Source organism: Drosophila persimilis, unplaced genomic scaffold, assembly GCF_003286085.1.
Source record: "Drosophila persimilis strain 14011-0111.01,24,50 unplaced genomic scaffold, DperRS2 tig00000002-arrow-pilon, whole genome shotgun sequence".
NCBI lineage: Eukaryota > Metazoa > Arthropoda > Insecta > Diptera > Drosophilidae > Drosophila > Drosophila persimilis.
In genome coordinates, this window is record NW_020825289.1 from 18,045,604 (window position 1) to 18,063,280 (window position 17,677).

The 17,677-nt window shown below is 46.2% G+C and overlaps 3 protein-coding genes across 3 annotated transcripts; 1 reads left to right on the forward strand and 2 right to left on the reverse strand.

The window, feature by feature from the left end:
* Window positions 1-46: 46 nt before the first annotated feature.
* Window positions 47-11,301, reverse strand: LOC6592744. Its single transcript, XM_026985421.1, has 9 exons — window positions 11,081-11,301; window positions 6,838-6,919; window positions 3,520-5,005; window positions 2,819-3,458; window positions 2,489-2,757; window positions 1,216-2,416; window positions 688-1,160; window positions 397-622; window positions 47-323 (listed from the first exon to the last, which is right to left on the reverse strand). Exons 2-9 carry the CDS (start codon window positions 6,860-6,862, stop codon window positions 243-245), a joined length of 4,401 nt encoding a protein of 1,466 aa, XP_026841222.1. The 5' UTR covers window positions 6,863-6,919; window positions 11,081-11,301; the 3' UTR covers window positions 47-242.
* A 1,034-nt stretch (window positions 11,302-12,335) lies between these two features.
* Window positions 12,336-14,568, reverse strand: LOC6592742 (RNA polymerase II-associated protein 3). The gene is made up of 6 exons (XM_026985380.1): window positions 14,398-14,568; window positions 14,049-14,329; window positions 13,782-13,990; window positions 12,998-13,692; window positions 12,651-12,936; window positions 12,336-12,591 (listed from the first exon to the last, which is right to left on the reverse strand). The coding sequence occupies exons 1-6, from the start codon at window positions 14,548-14,550 to the stop codon at window positions 12,500-12,502; spliced, it is 1,716 nt and encodes a 571-aa protein (XP_026841181.1). The 5' UTR covers window positions 14,551-14,568; the 3' UTR covers window positions 12,336-12,499.
* Window positions 14,569-17,291: 2,723 nt separating this feature from the next.
* On the forward strand, window positions 17,292-17,624 carry LOC6592741. The gene has a single exon (XM_002017767.1). It carries the CDS (start codon window positions 17,292-17,294, stop codon window positions 17,622-17,624), a length of 333 nt encoding a protein of 110 aa, XP_002017803.1.
* Window positions 17,625-17,677: the final 53 nt, after the last annotated feature.

Consider the following 17,677-nt stretch of genomic DNA (forward strand, 5'->3'; position numbering starts at 1 on the left):
TATTTGATTGCTTTCTTTACGTATAAATGTATTCATTTCCACTTTCGGCTATCAATCTGATCAACAGTTTTTTGTTTTTCGTTGACTCGTATTTTCCTAATTTAAAAAGTGTTCCATTTTGGTGCCTTGACAATGCAGCATGTCGCATGCCGCCTGAACATATTTTACTCGTATATGGTATATATATGCATTTCTGGAGATTCAGATTCAGATTCAATCCGTGCCATAAATTAAATTGTAAACTAATCACAATCTCTTACGATTCTAAAGTTGTACTGGAGTATAGGGTTCGCCAGGTGAGCGCTATCATCGCATAGTTTTTGCTGCAAACAAAAAATGATTGGGTTGAATGAGTGTTTGGTCCTGGAGTGGTTCTTGAATATCTGTCCAACTCACCTGCTCCAGATCGTGGCTAGCGCGCAGCATAAAGTCGCGCAAGAAGTAGCCGTGCTCGGGCATGTCGAGGGCCAGGATCAGCTTGTTGTTGCCCAGCTGCTTGAGAATTTTCACTCCACTGCTGGGCGGAACCTCATCGTCCTCGTTGAGTTGGGCATTCGCGTTCGCATTGGCCTTGGCCTGATCCTCATCAATGCAGATGGACCACTGCAGTGGCTTGTTCGAGCTGCCGAGGAGAAGAAAACTATGTACTTTGGCTCTTCGTCTGGCTGTGACTCTGTAGCGACTCACGTGAAATGTAGCTCCAGATTGCTGGCCTGGAGATAACGCGACACTGGGACTATGTAGCTAACGTTCAGGGAGCTGCCCGCACTGGGACAGAACTTCTCTATGTCGATGGTGCTGTTGTATTGGGCGGCCAGGACGCAGCTGGTGACGCTCCAGCAATCCAACTGAATGGGAGGATGGTCAACCTCTGGCCTTGGCAGCTGCTCCAATGGTGTCCCCTGGCCCAGACTCTGGTTTTGGATCGATGCTGCCTGTGTCTCTGCGTTCTTGGCCTGGGCATCCGTGTTGTGGGAGCTCTTTCCGTGGACAAAGGTAGTCTCGTTGTTGGCCGACAACGCTGGTTGTGAGGCTAGTACGTCGGGATCCTGCTCCTGCTCGGCGGACTGAAGATCATCCTCCACATGCTGCTCCCTGACATTGGCATCTACGTTATCCGGCTGTGTCTTCGACGACGGCAGTTCCTCAAAGCAAACGGACTGTGGATGGGCGAATGGAAGGTGTAACCGTTTAAGGAAAGGCTTCTTGCGTTACCTGGCAATTATCGCTGACTGACTCATCGCCAGTGCATTCCGCCGGCTGGCCAAAGAGCCCCGTCTTTAGGGTCTTATGCACGATCCAGTCCAGACTGCGCTGATTGGCCGACCGCCTGCCCACGCTGGAGTCCCTCAGGCCCGTTTCCGGGAACACAAATCCAAAGAGCGCTGAGATGGGGTTGTCTACGGACTCGTTGGTGTTGCTTAGATTCTGCAGGTCGAGGGCATCGGGATTTTCATGCCCACCGCTGCTGTTGTGGACAGGAAGCGCCGCCGGGGGTGGCGCGTCCAGTGCCTGCGAGAGAGTGCTCTGGGCCGGTTCGGTGCTGACCTTGTTGGTGGTCAGCGCCAGGTTCGCCGTGGGCGGTGACACCGTCTTGTACACGTTGTAGATGACCGCGTCCCCAGTGTTGAGCTTGCGGATGGCCTGACCGACGGTACCGCCGACATCCGACGAGTGGGATGCCCCCTCTGCTCCCTCCGAAGTGGGACTGGCAATGGTTCCCACCACCACAATGTGCTCGTCCAGCTTTAGAGCCGACAAAGGCTGCTTCCCACCCACCAACTGCTGCTGCTGCGCATCAATGTCTATGGAGTTATTCTCAAAGTCTTGGGGCAGGGAAATAGCCTGCGACTGGCTCTGGGACGACTGTGTGGGCTTTTCGGATGAGGATGAGGGGGCGCTCGTTTCATTGGCGCTGGCTGGAGGCGGTGCCCCTCCCCGTACACCGTGCGCAGCCTGGAGCGCCTTCTGACTGGCCGCCTGCCGCAGAACCTCTTGGGACAGCGGCCACTTGGTCTTCTTGCTGCTGATGGTCTTGTTGCTGAACCTCGGCGCTGAAGTCGTGATGCGACTGTGTTTCAGCGACTGCTGCTGCTGCTGCTGCTGCTGGAGGTTCACCTGCGGCTTGGTCATAACGGCGGCCAGCTCCTCGGCCTCATCTTCCCCGGGGCGCGGGACCAAGGCAGAGGCTGGTGGTCGGGATGTACTCGTGGCGTACATCAGACTGGGCCAGGCCACGTGCGTCTTGTTCTTGAAGAGTGTGTGCAGGCTGTGCTGAAAGTAGTGCCTATCCTCCTCGCTCAGGTGCGTGGGCGTGTCCGTGCGGAAAATGTGACTGTTGCCAAAGAGCTGGTACCCGTCCAGCTGCTGCTGCTTGTTGTGCTCCACAAAGTACAGCGTGGACACAGCCGCCAGGCTGCAATGGGAATCGGAACAGGGAATATCGGGATTAGGTGGGGTGTAAATTGTGCGGAGGCTTCCCTCCTACCAGGCTGCCATCACGATGATCAGCACAAAGATGACAATCTGCAGGGAGCGGCTGGAGCAGATCTCGTAGCCATCCCGCCGACTGATGTAGGACTTGAGGGCCCCTCTGTCCGGCAGCAGGCAACGCGGCTCCAGCAGGTCCTTGGCACGCAGTTGGTGGCTGTTGTGGCTGTTGTTGGCCCGCTCCAGATGCTCGATGCGCGTCTCCAGGGAGCCGGTGACCTTGCACAGCTCCTTGACGGCCCCAATGTTCTCCATGAGGATGCGGTCCTATCAAAGGAGTCAAGAGAATGGAGTCTCGTTCTGCATCGAGAGCTTAGATGGATCTCACCTTGTTGACCAGCAGAAAGTTCTCGATGACATCGCCATTGGGCAGGACAACGCTGCCAGCCTCTTGCACCGCATCTGGGATCACCTCGCGCACCTCCTGGGCAATGACGCCAGTGTCGACAATCTCCCGCGTGTCGCTCTGTCGCCTCAGGCCCGAGTGAAGGGCGAACTCGGGCTCGTAGCGGTAGCGGACGATGCGTATCTTCTGGAGGTTGCGCAGCTGCACCGAGGTGTCGAGCTCCCCGATCTCCTGCTTGGCTCGACTGTCGCTGGGCTGGACAATGTGGCCGGAGACCTTCAGGTTGCCATGCACCACAAGACTCTCGTCCGGACGGTCCGTGTTGATGCCCACGCGGCCCACATGGAAGATGGACTCCTGAGTGAGGCCGCGCTGCCAGCACAGGTCCACGTCGGACTCGAATTGGCCGGGGTTGGAGGCGCGCACGATGATCCGCTCGCTGCCATGGCTCATCACAGGGAAGTTCCCGGAAATTGTGTGCACATGGAGGCCCACCACCAGCTGGAAGAAGCGCTGCTCCGGATTAGGGCGCCCCTTCTTGCGCATGTTGTTGTTGGTCGTCTCGGAGAAGTGCAGGCGGCCAACGGTGATCTTGCTGACGATATGCTTCTGGAGATCGATCCTGGAGATGGAGAAGGTGGTAACAGACGTACTCGTGTATTTGTATGTTTTGTGCTACTCACGGAACTGGATAGAATGGCTTCTTGGATCGGTCCGACTGGCTCTGCTCCACGCGGATGGTCTGGTTGGGCGCCTCGAACTTGACGCCGTAGAAATGCAAGTGAAAGGATTTGATTTTCTCAAAGCCGGACGGGGTCTTCACAAATTTGGCATCGCCCTGGAGTCGGGCATGGCAAGTAACCTGAAAGTGGTTCTTCTTCTGGCACACGTACGCGTCGTCCGAAACGCTGAAGTTGAATCCCTTGTCCGCATCGACGCGGTAGTAGATCACGGACAGCTCCTGCAGGCTCTGGTCGAACAGCTTGTGCCAGTTCTCCGGCTGGAAGGCATTGAAGCGGATGCACTGCGTCTGGGCGGTGTCCCCGGCCTCGCTGCCCGACCCAGAGCCGGAGCCGGCCGCCGCGTGGCTCGACTGTCCGTCCAGGCTGTTGTCCGCCTGCGAGTGGATGCCGGACAGGGCCGGCGACACCGAGGCGGAGCAGTGTGAGTGGGCAGGTGTCTTGGCCAGGTCACTGACGCTCCCGTTGCCGGCCTCGTGGCCGTTGCTGTTGCTCTGGCTGTGGGGCGCGGTCAAGGAGTGGTGCGAGGCGCGCAGGGGACTCATCACCAGGCCCGCGTCCACCTTGGCCGTGGGCGAGAACTCCGAGCAATCCAGCGTCGTGGACATCTTCCGCTTGCGGGACAGCGAGTGCACCGGCGTGGAGGGGGCCGAGGTACGGTTCAGCGATAGCTGGCTGGTCCCAATCACCTGCACCCGGTCGCCGAGTCCCAGCGAGGAGGTCAACGTGCAGGTGGAGAGATTCTGGTAACTGCCAGCACCGTAAATGCCCGGACCTGGTCCCGGCTCAGGTCCTGGCCCTGGCCCGTTGTCGTAGTGCTGGTAGATCATTTGCTCCTGGACCATTTCCGGATGTGGCTGCACTTGCACCTGATGCTGCTGCAATTGATTGTGCGGATGCTGCAGTATCTGCTGCTCGTTGAGTGGCTGGCACAGCAGGCTGCTGGGATTCATGATCAGCCCTGCCTCGTGCTTGATCCTCACATCCACCTGCGGCGGTGCAAAGTTGTGTCCCACGACGTTCATCTGTTGCTGCTGTTGCTGTTGCTGCTGCTGATGCGACACGTACTGCATGTCTGTCTGCAGCATGCTGCCCGCCTGCGAATGCCCCATCGGTCCCAGATTCGAGTAGATGAGGTCCCCGCGCCCCGGCAGCAGCCCCAAGCCGTGCGTCTCGTTCAGCGGACTGTAGGCGGGCTCAGAGCCCGAGTCTGGCGGACTCTCCGGCAGATGGCCGTGGACATGGGGCGTGCTGCTCAGGCTCATGGGCGGTGTGTGGGGCGAGTCCATTTTGCTGGCGGCAGCTGCCCCGAGAGCGTCATTGCCTCCATGCTGGGCGCTGCTGTCCTCGAGGCCACCCACTCCGGCCGTGACCTGCATGAACAGGTCCAGGGCATAGTTGTCGATCCCATCCAGTAGGTCTTGCCGAGCTGCAGGAACAAGGGGTTACAGATTAGAATTTTTCATTTCAGTAGGCATTCAAATATTGCACTATTTGCTCGTGTGGGAGGGGCGTAAACCACAGCACAGATAGTGATTCCAATTAAATGAATACAAAATTCGTGGCTTTACGATAAGAAGACCGCCCGACAGACAAACAGACAGGGCCTGGTAATTCCCGGTCTGTTTGATCGATATGAAAACCCAAGGAGTAATGGGACTTCGTTGACGTGCCAAATAAATTCGTTGTGTAATTTATGCAGAAATATGCAGATGGCTAGGAACCAGCATATTATATTACCATTGCCATTCAGCGCCTTGGGATAGTCCATAGCTAGTTTTGGGCTGGCTGCTTTCTTTGGGCTATACTCGTATATTATATATGTATGTATATTGTTTTATCTGAGCGCTCTCAGCTCTCGTTGCTTGGCCCTAACGATCTGCACTGATGGCCAAGTTGGGAGCAGCAGGCAGGCAGCAGCCGCTACGACGACGGCGGCGGCGGCGGGAGCAGCATCCATGGAAACAAATTAATTTTTTTGTTGAGTTTTTTTTGTTTTTGTGTTAGTTATTTAGCCGATGCTGCCGCTGCATCTCCGAAAACAATTATCTAACGCACGTTTGAGCGAGCAGGCGGTTGATGCACTCTTCACTCTTCGCTGAGCAGTGAAAATGCATTGGAAAACGGAGGATGGGCAGAGGCAGGGGCCCCTCTACCTCCATGCCATGCCTCTAAGTACATTTAGAAATAATAAATATATAAAAACCCGGCCTAACAATCGGTATAATAATAATAATAAAAGCAGCAAACGCAAGCAAAAATTAAAATAATCAAATCGAAATTACGAAAAACAAAATGAATTAAGGAATACCCTAGCAGATTGATGCTTCCTATAGTTCCAGCTAGTATTCTTTGATCTATGAATGAACAAATTAATGTAACTACACTTTGTGACTCTTGGACATGGTTTTTCCAACGTCTAATGATATTTGTACACCCACAGAAAAACACCCTGAAACTAATATGAAAAGAATTGATTTAGGATTTAATCTTTCAATAATAATATGCATGGATATGCTTCTTGTTACAATGCCATTTTTCTCCGAGTGTACTCGTGTATCCATGAAAATACCAGACTACTCGTACTACTAGAGGTTGCATCAAAACAGACAAACATTTGCTGCAAAGCAAAAGGCAAATGAAAGAAACAGCCGCAGTCGAGCATCAAGTATAATTAAATCGTTTTGTTTATGCAATTGTATTCTTTGATGGCAAACAAATAATATTTTATTTGCACAAATGCATTGGCAGTGCCATCCACAATCGCACTGAAAGGCACTGAAAAACTCTGTTTTCACACCACTCTTATGTTCGGTTTTATAATTACGAGTTTTATTTGATTTGTACGAGTATTATTATGGGTTTTTTCTTCTATCTCTTGGTTTTTTTTTTGGTCACGTCGAGCGTGGACAGAACATATCTGAGGACTGACGGCAACATCAAATGTAATGTGCAAATATTTGAGTCCTGCGAGGCGGCGGATTGTTATTGATCAAACAAGTTTGCTCGTTTCGTGCCGCACAGAAGTGGCATGCAAATTCCCTGCCCCGCCCGTTCCCTTGCGCAGGGAAATCGTATGGAAATACTAATATTCAACGAATCCGGGTATCATATTTCCCCAGACTGTCTTCCCCTGGGTGTCTATTTTCGGCAGCCACTTTTGTTGTCAATGACAAGGGGCGGGGCCAGCCTTCAATGGGGCCACCAGCAAGGACCCCGTTTGATTTTTGTTATCCTTGGTAATCGAATTTGTATACTTACAAAAATCCGAGAAATCAAAGTCCATGTTCAAGTAACTTCAGAAGCATCGCATCCTCATATGTCCATGTGGCTACAGCATGATCTGCGAATGGAAATGGGAACAATGGGAACAGTGTAAACTAGGGCCACCTTAAATTACAAGCTCCGCTTTGCTGGAAGTATCGTATCGTTTGAATTAAGCAGAAGAGACAAGCCCCTACCCAACCCCGAAGGCAACTCAAGCCAAGAGAAGCGGTGACTAGTATTTCTCAGTCAGTTCCCAGGAAAAGCCACCGCCGGGGGCTGGAATGGGTTTTTCTTGGCAAATATTAATAGGAGTAGGCTATTTTTATGCTGTGTACGTTTCGAATATGTTGTTTTAGCTTATTGCTGTCTGGCGATAAGCTCTGCTAAATGACGTCCCAAATTCCGCCACATATGCACATGCATACATACATACACATATATTGTGATATCTCTTTCCAAGCCTGGGTTGAGTACAACGCAAAAAAGAAACAAACACACACACACACACAGGAATGCTCTCAGATAAAGATAAATGAATCGCGCTTCCAACTGGAACTTGCGCGATGTCTGGGGCGGCAGCAGATTTATCAGCTCTAAGTGGGGGTCGGGTCACAAAATAATAATATAATTCCGCGACTATGGCTATATGCTGTGCAGCCCCAACTAATTTGCATCCCATACCCGCCGACACGTGGCTTCACTCCACTTCTAACGACATTTAATAAACAAATGAATTATGGCATCGGCATCAAATATAAAAGAAAGGTATTTACTCAATGCTTGGCATTTGCCTTGGCATTTGGCTCTGCGACGCTCTTAAGTATGCAATAAAAATAGTATTCATTTAATTTGTACCGCACACATACACGGCGTATGCTTAATGCCAATAAAACCCGAAATTCAAACTCAAATTCAAATGGATATTTTTCAAGAAATGAGGGATGCCTATTGAAGAGTTTCTTTTACTTTCTTGCCTCTGCTCTGCCTGAATTGAATCAAAATAAATGTTTAACGAGAGATCGGAAGACTTGTTTCGTTTGCACTTCCAACGAGACTAGGGTAGGGTATCTGTTCATTCGCCAAACATTCCCGATTAAGTAACTATTCGAGCCATAATTGAGTCTTTGATAGTCTCTGAGACACTCGGGAATCTCGTAGTCCGAAGAGGGATACCCGAACTGACTGGCTTCTTGCTCGTCTCTTACGTCTTCTCATTGTTGTTTTGTCGCAATGATTTTGATTGAATTAACGCTTTGTATCTCCTGGGGGCTCACACAGAATAAGAACGAAACGAAACGAAGCGGAACGGAACGGAACGAAACCTCTTACAATAATATAATGAAAACTCAAGTGATTTGATTTAGTTGGATGGCAGCTCTACAACAGCAACAGCAGCAACAGCAGCAGCAAACCAACTAAAAATAAACCAACCGAAAGCAGAGTCGAGTCTTGTCATGACAAGAGTTTCACTTGATGAAACCTGTCGGTCTGTCACTGGTCGGTCTGTCGGTCGGTGGCTATTGATTGTTGTTTCTGTCATTAAGTCGGAAGTCAGAGGCGCCATCATATGGTGCGGCCAGGCCTTAGAGGCAAACATATCTCGCACCATATCAATGGCACACAATAGCGGCGTGGTCTCATCCTTGAGCCAGCGCTAAGACATTGGCTTTCGCATTTGAATCGCTATTTGGCCGAGGCATTTAGCGTTTTATTAGCATTTCAGTAAATTCACAGCAGCCGCTGGAGCAACAACTGCCATATGACATCCCCTGCGTCGCTCTCAAATGGCGTGCAAAAAATAAAACACGAAATGAAAATGCCAAAGCCAAAGCCAATTGCACTTACGCGCAGGGCAGGCCAGGCAGGCAGCAATCAAATTGAGTTATAAATATATATTTTTTTAGTTTGGTGCTAGTTTGGGATGGGGATTACTTTTGCCAACAAGTCAATTACAAGTCGAAGAGCTCGCCCAACCAGAAGTGCTGGCAGCAGTCCCATGACTTTGATTCCAGCCCCCAGATGAAGTTAAGACATCAAACGTGTCTGCCAAAGGCGTCAGCAGCAGCAGCCACAGACAATTATCAATCGAATTAGCGGGTGGTGGCTAAACAATTTGCCAAATAGCGAGTCAGGGGGTAATGGATCCCAGAAAGATATTTCACAAGACTCGATTCGAAACTTATGGCTCTCGGAGAGTTCATTATGCTTAAAAAAAAAACTCAATAGATTGCCATAATCGAATTAAATATTAATTGAATCGATAGATTGTAATATTAATGTAATCTCCCATTAACGTTCTCCAGCTAAATTGTGGTTTCGATGATTCATAAAGATTGTTCATTCGACGTGTGGCCGAAAAGAAAGTCTGCGTTTCGTGTAGGGAACGGAATATTCCATTTGTTATTTGTTTGATCACATATTCGTATTTAGCATCTTTCGAGACGTAGCTAAACGGATCTAAACTCTAAGGCCAGGCCCCGTCCCCACCCCCACATTCATGTGGACCACACCGCTCTCCGTCGATTAGCAAAAAAATAAACTATGCTAAACAGATTTTTGAGCTTCAGAGGAGGTCCACTCCACCCCGAGCATCATCTTCTATATCTGTATCTGTATCTGTATCTGTATCTACGTCTAGATTGTTATTTATAAGTATCTTGATTTATCTACGAGTGAGTGTGTGTGTGTATGTGTATACCCTTACAGAAAGTATAACGATTGTGACCAGAAGCTAAGAAGGTCCGACATCTGTATCTGATCAACACTCTGTACAAATCATTCGATTTTCTATATCATATAGAAAAAATCGAGAGATTATCTGTGACAACAGCTTTGTTGTTTCGTACTCGTATCTTTCTTTGTAGTTGTGTAAAACTCAATCAAAATCGATATATCACAGAAGAACGATGGATCTGCAAGCGTATCAAAAGCTTTGGCCCCTGAAGCTGGCCTTATTTTCTTAGCTTTTACGCGTACGTCGGGTGAAGGGTGGTGCGGGGAGGTGGGTGTGGGGTTAGAGCGGGAGCGGTAGCCGGAGCCGCTGCTGTTGCTGTTGCTGTTGCGGTGCCTGAAACTCAACCAACCGGTTGACTTTTATGTCTTTGCTGATTTTAGCCGTAGCTTTGTTGTTGTTTTTGTTGCTGCTGCTGCTGCTGATGCTGCTTTTGAGCGTCTTTTTGGGCTATGGGACAGACACGTTTTACTTTTATTTTATTTTTTGTTTTAGCGCTTGGCACAGGCTGTGACGACGGGCCGCCGTCCAATCCATCCAATCCAAGCGATGAAGCGATGAAGCGGCGCGCACAGACAAGAGGGCACACAACACAACAAAACAAAACACAACAACACAACACAACAAAAGAGCGCAACCGCTAACCAAGTTAGCAAACTGAAACTGGCCAAGATCATAGGAATCCGGACTCAATGTCTTGTCTGGGCCGGACAGCACACACTCGTAATTGAGATGAGCGCCAAAAACAAACATCAATCGCATCGAAGATGAAGATGAAGATGTGCAGGCCCCCCGAGGGGCAATCGCAATACGAGACAGCCCACTAACAATATATGGGAAAAACAACACCGCTATTTCTGCCGCATTCTTTGGATACGCCGACGGCACAGCTATTGATCACTGACCGAATGGAAGGGAAGGGCTTTTTGCAGGCGGCACTATTGCATATTTTTCCAGCGGGGCAGTGGGAGCGAGGTCTATTGTTTTCCTGATTCTTTGCTCATCTCACAAGATTTTTCGGCCACAAAAAAACAAACATGGAGAGCCAGCTCTCCCATGCATGTCTGTTTTGTGTGTGTGTGCGTGTGTGTGTTTTTACTGCTATTCGATTACTAATACCATTACTCGTACACCTGCTCGAGAGGCAGTGAAATCGGTTTTGCTTTGAGTCGTTTTTCCACATGTTTTGTTTCTCTGAGATTATTCGGTAGATTATTTGCGTAATTTCCAGTTTTTTCACATACACAATGGATAGAATATTGCCATGCACTTATTTTTTTTCAAATTTTATCAAACATAACGGTATCGTTCTATACTCGAACGAGTATATGTACGTATGTACATATGCATATACTTATATTTATGTGTTATCATTGCGCGGGGGCGTATATTTTGTATTTCTCTGGTATTTCGCCTAATACGTTAGTTTTAGCGAGATTTAGCTCTCAAGCTGCCTTTAAATTAGTTATACACACAGACACACACTTAGCCTACACAGGCACTTACACTTGCACGAATTGCCGTTACTTTGATTCTTGACGAATTTGTTGTTGCACTTTTTTAGTTTTATTTGTTTTGTGTCGTCACTGCTGTTGTTTCACGCTTCGTATACTCGATGCGAATGTTAACTAAGATCGCGTTTTATTTTGTTCTCTTTTTGTTTCTCTATTTCGGTTTCTGTATTATTTTCCCCGATCCGCTAGAGCTATCTAAATAATACGTTGCCGTTGGAGTGCCCACACCAACTGGTGGTTGATCGGATCGTATGTATCGTGTGCGCTCCGAAGCTGTTCCGAAGCTCTCTTCCACTTCCACAACCGAATCTCTGCTCAATGAAGCTTGGCTTTGGAGTTGCCACTGTTCACATATATCAAATTGAAACAAAAAAATTGTTCAATCATCCCCATGAATGCAGACTCCATCGATTTAAGATTTTGCTTAGATGTACATTTACATTTTCATTAATTACTCATCCTCTAAGAAATTGTTGGCTTGATTCGTAACGTCTTTTCAGGCTTCGAGTGGGGTGACAACTCTGCTCGACTGCTGCCGCTCTCTGGCTGCAGAGACAGTCTTTCTCTCTCTCACTCTTTGGATCTCTCGTTTCGAGGAACTGATAAATCACAGCCAGGCCAGGCCAGCGTTTGTTAAGAAAAAATGTAAATTAAATTATAACTAGTGGAGGCAACAATGGACTTAAGTAAAACCCGGCCCCTGTGCTTACTGCAACGTCGGCTCTCACGCAATTATCCCTCCCCCTGTTCCCGTAGCCGGCTTAAATTACACACACCCCTCCCACCCCATACACCCAGCATACACTCTCCCTCTCCATCGCTTCGTGTTTTGTTTTTTCCTTGGCGCGGGTGTCGCTGTAATAATACGATACGGTACGAGTGTGTGTGTGTGTGTGTGAGCGGCAGATGAACAGAACAGAACCGAACCCATCAACGCCGCCTGTTTTCAACTTAGCATCATTTAATGGAGTTGTTGTTCCTTCGCGAGTCCGCCTCGCAGATTGAATTAATACGCTGATTTATGTAAATTACACTAATTCGTATTACTCAATTTGTTATTCAATATTCAGGGCCTGGCAGTCCTCAGAGATCTGTTCCAAGAATGGTTTTATATTTTTCCAAATGGTCTTTTATCCATCAGCTTACATATATACACACATCTAAAGGTACATACGTTGCTCGTTTACAGACCATTTACAATATCACGTGATTTACTTTTACTGGGTGAGGAAACCCCCATTTATTTCTGGCGTATCTAATTTCCATAACAACGAATAGTACTTTAATCGGTGTTTTCTTTTTTACATTTTGAAACTTCTATTTGTACATTTTTTTTTTATATTCCTTTGAACAAACAATTTGAATCAAAATATATGAATAAGTACGTTGTAAACTAGAACTCTTACATATTTTAATCCACACCGTAGGCCCTTGAGAGCTTCTCTAACACTTGTGGATTCTTTTTGGGCCAATTCTTGAGCTGTTTTAGTATAGACGACACCACTGTGAAGAAAGAAAAAACATATATTACTTGAGAAATTAAGCATAAGTAAGCAAGCTACTTTTTTTCTCCTCAGCTGACATGAGCATGGCCAAAATGGGAAACTCGTCATTTTTGCTAATCTCCAGTAGGACAGATGCCGTTGTGGGCTCTTTTTCAGGCACGTAAAAGTCCTGAATGGTACACAACAAATCGTTGAATGTGTCCGAATCAAAACCGGCTCCCAGAATTTTACACAGATTTTGTATGTCTATAGATTTTAAGTACTGATATTTCTGATTTGGAGATAGCTCTTTCCAGGTTATGTAGAACTGGGCCGTACCGGCTGGGGCTGGCGGCAATGCTCGCTGTAATAATACTGCAAGTTAAACCCACTTCCAAAGAAAAAAAAACACATAATCGTCTTACCTCCATTGGAGTGGCACCCCCAACCGTCTTGATCTTTGAAGCAGATTCGATTTCGGGCTCATTTTCTGTGTCTTTGTTTGAGGTTTTTGATGTCTTTAGAGGAGCTGCTGATGGTTTATTATCAATCAGTGCCTCTTTTTTCGTATCTTTAGCATCTTTGCTTGGGTTTTGTGATAATTGTTTCAATTCGTTCACTGGATCTTTGTTCAGATTTGTTGATGTTTTTGGATGGTCAGCCGACGGTTTAGCTTCTTTCACCGCATCTGGCAGGGTCTGTTTGGTATCACTGTTTGAATTTTGAGATGTCTTTAGCGAAGAAGCGGACGGTTTTGCATCAGTTGCCGTATCTTTTATAAGGTTTGGCGATTTCTTTGCAGACGAAGCGGACGGTTCAGAATCAACAGATTCCACTATCGGCGTTGCTGTTGGGGGATCTGGGTTTGGCTCATTTTCCTGCAAGTCTTCCTTTTTAATCTCTTCGTATGGACCGCAATAGCTGTTGAAGATTTTGTCAATGTCTTCGTCTGAGATGCGTAAAGGCTGGGCCTCATCAGTGGAGGGTCTGGGGGAAACAATATCTGTTATGGTCACTCGACGCATCGATTTCTTGGAGCGTTTGTAAACCGGCTTCTCGATCGGCAATATGTCAATTAGGTCAGGACGGTCCGCGCTATAATTGGGACCGTTTTTTGTGGCTGAAATTAAATACGAAAAATAATATTAAACAACAATAAATGAAAATAATATTAATATCGTACTTGATGTCATTTCATTTCCCTCTTACCATTTTTACGTATGCGCTCATTTATGCGTACCAAACTCTGTTTGCCCTCTATGTTTTTGGGATCAAGGGCCAGCACTGTTGTGCAGTCCTTAAGCGCTTCCATATTGTTACCACGCGATTCATTCGCCTGCATCCGTCTGTAGTAGGCCTTCACGCAGAGCTTGTCTAGGCTAATGGCAGCCTCACAATCATCCACGCAACTGTCAAAGCTGTCACAATGAAATTGGTTATTGCTGGAACATTCTACACCCCATGACCCCATCTTACCGCTCCTGCTTAATGTAGCACAGGGCTCTATTAATGTAATAGACGGGATCGTACGGATAAACCTCCACGGCTTCTGTGTACGCCTCGATGGCTCTGTCGTATTCTCCCTGCTTCACATAGTTATTGCCGCGGTCCTTTATGTCGTTGGCCTTCTTATGCTGCCGAGCCACCGGATCCCCGGGCGGATCTTTCTTCTCAGTAGGAGTACCGGCCGCTGAGCTACTGGGGCTCTGGTGCTCGGCTTTTCCTGTTTTCTGCACATGACTGCGCACCGGCATACTCTGAAACAAATGAGAATACGAAAACAATATAAAAACACATGCATGTGAGTCTGCACATTTGAGCTTACAGTATTAGCGGCAGCGGCGGGCGCCTTCTTCAGTTCCATTTCTTTCTTCTTTATGTCCTTCTCCCACGAGTACAGGTCTTTCAACGAACTTTGTACCTCTTTGGCATTGCGGCGCACCTGGCGTTGCATTTCAAAGGCCTTTTCTGCGCTCATTTTTCAATTTATTTTTTTTTTTTTCTAAATCTTAAAAAATCTTGTTATTTTTGTGGTGCTGGTGTGACCGCAGACTTATCGATACTCAGAAATATACCGAAATATACCGTCTCATTTAAAAAATATACCGTAAATATATTGACGCCTTCAAGTTCTTTTTACATATTCCTCGTTTTTGATATTCCGTCGAATATTACCAGCTATATAGAATATTTAGCCATGCCCACATAATTTTATCCGATAAATGAATCAATTTTCTACAAGATTGTATAGTTTTTAATCCTTGGTTTTATTGTATTTTAGCTAAAACAAGGTTTGAACAAAATAGTTCAACAAAAAAACAGTCGCAATGTTGCTGGTATTTGAAGACATGATGCGTGTATAGGCCCTTGTATACCCTATTTCGTTAATTTTATATGAAGATATAACGTAATTTACAAAGACCTTTTATCAAATTGATATTCTTTAGACATATTCAAGTACATTATAAGTACCTTGTATATATTTATCTTGATCCTGATACCTACTGAGCCTTGGAAGACAAACGTATTCACAATTCTATATCATCCATTTCCCCCAGGGTATGTGTGCATGGAATTAGCAACATGTTTGTGTATGGAATGGGACTCATTGTTGCAATAGCGAAACTGCGGCGAATCGGGTATTGCCTATATTTCAAGCTATATAGATTTGCCCACTTAGCTTTATCCCATAGATAAATGCATTTTCTACAAGATTGTTTCTTTTAATTACCTTTATGTATTTTATTTTGACCAAAAAAAGGTTTTCAAGTAAATGTTGCCGCAACAGTGTGTATGGAATGGGACTCATTGTTGCCAACCGGTTATTACCGATTCTACCCGATTCAAATAAATACCAAAATATACGGTCTCATTTTCAAAATATACCGCGTGGTGCGCGCGAAATCTTACTTTTTTGAATGTGAGCGACAAGGATTTAAATGTTGTCAACCGGGGCTTTATCTATGCCCACATCATTTTATACGATTAATGAATCAATGTTCTACACAATTGGATAGTTTTTAGTCCTGGCTTTTATTGTATTTTGGCTAAAACAAGGCATAAACCAAATAGTTCAACAAAAAAAACAGTCGCAATGTGGCTGGTATTTAAAGACATGATGCGCGTATAGGCCTTTGTGCACCCTATTTCGTTAATTTTATATGAAGATGAAACGTGATTTATAAAGACCTTTTCTCAAATTGATATTCCTTAGACATATTCAAGTACATTATTAGTATCTTGTGAATATTTATCTCGATCCTGATACCTACTGAGCCTTGGAAGACAAACGTATTCACAGTTCTATAACATCCATTTCCCCCAGGGTATGTGTGCATGGAATTAGCAACATGTTTATGTTTCGAATGGGACTCATTGTTGCCAACCGGTTATTACCGATTCTACCCGATTCAAATAAATACCAAAATATACGGTCTCATTTTCAAAATATACCGCGTGGTGCGCGCCAAATCTAACTTTTTTGAATGTGAGCGACAAGGATTTAAATGTTGTCAACCGGGCCATTACCGATTCAACAAATACGACGATTCCCTCAATTTTGAATTTCCGTCGAATATCAGCTATATGGAAGATCTAGCCATGCCCACATAATTTTATACGATTGATGAATCTATTTTCTACTTGATTGGCTTAATTTTAACACTTGCTTTTATTGTATTTTTATATAACGTTAAAAATGAAATTTAGTAGTTTGTCAGAGTTTTTTTACAGTCCAAAGATTGTTTAACAGGGCCATGTTAGCGAATTTCTAGCACTGATATTATCGCATTTTGCAACACCTTTCAATTGTCAGCGGTTTTTCAAAAATAGTTTAATTATCAAAATATATTTAAAATCGCCAGATAAGGACAGCTTTTAATTCATGCTGGAACGACATTTCAACGAATCAAGAGATCCTTTAAAAGTGGACAAGATGGACAGTAACAGATTGGAGTACCTGGGCAAAGCCCTTGCACCAAAAGTGTCAGAGATTATGATATATGTATGTAGGCTGGAAACCTTCAACCACAAGAGGATCTTCGGCGGTACCCTGTATATTTTTTGGCCCGTGTAGTTGGGGCAATGATTTAATTAACCACTCCCAACACCCTGCACACATTGATGTCATGGCTTCAACGAACATTTACAAACATTATTATTTTCCGCGGTTTAACTCAAAAAATAAAATAATTAATTTAAATTACAAAGCTCGGTCCTTGAACTCTTACAATGCTAAGCTTACCTGCCTCACACTCAGGTAAATTCCGCCTGTAGCCTTCCTTCTGATCGCCTTCGGCATCGTTGGTGCTTTCCTTGTTTTCACTTCCGTGAAGTAACCTCTCCGAGCATTTTGGTTAATATATTTGTATAATTCACCCCATTTCTTATGAAGGCACTCATTGGATCGCCTGGCCCGATATCCCTACAATGAATCAGGTCTGCAAAGGTGCAGAAATCAGCTGTCCTTTGTATATGTAGTTTAGCTAAATTACTTGGCAGAGTAGTTAGACACACTAGTTGTTTTATTTTAGTTCAAGGCAATGCCGGTTCTGCTCTTGTTTAATTATTTTGGCGAATATCAAACAACTTCATCGGCCTTCGTATGGATTTGCAAACTGTGCAAACAATCTAGGCGCCTACTTAAGCGCTATCGCTGGGCTTTTGGAGACATATCCAAGTCAAGCATCGACAAGATTTGTGTCTCTTTCCAAACTCAACATGAAGCTAATCTCGCTGAACTGCATTATGATCCTGGTGGTTCTTTGCTGCCTGGATGAGTCAAATTCCCAGAACAGCACCTCGTCTAGTTCGCCAAGCTCGAGCACCAGCAACAGTGGAAACGCCAAGAATGTGGTAGTCTCCAATTTGAAGTACACGGCTGTCAGGAGGATCCGGGTCGGCAGCAGCACCTCCAGCACTGCGACCACCCGGAGTGCCTCAGTGCGCAACAAGAACCTGAGGGCCAAGCGGGCACAGGCCAAGCGTACCCAGGCCAAGCGTAGTAAGGCTAGGCGCTCCAAGGCTCTGAACGGCCGCAGGACCAGAGGCTAAGCTAAGCTAAGAGAGTGGATCCGATCCCATTCCTCTCTATGGCCATGTTATCT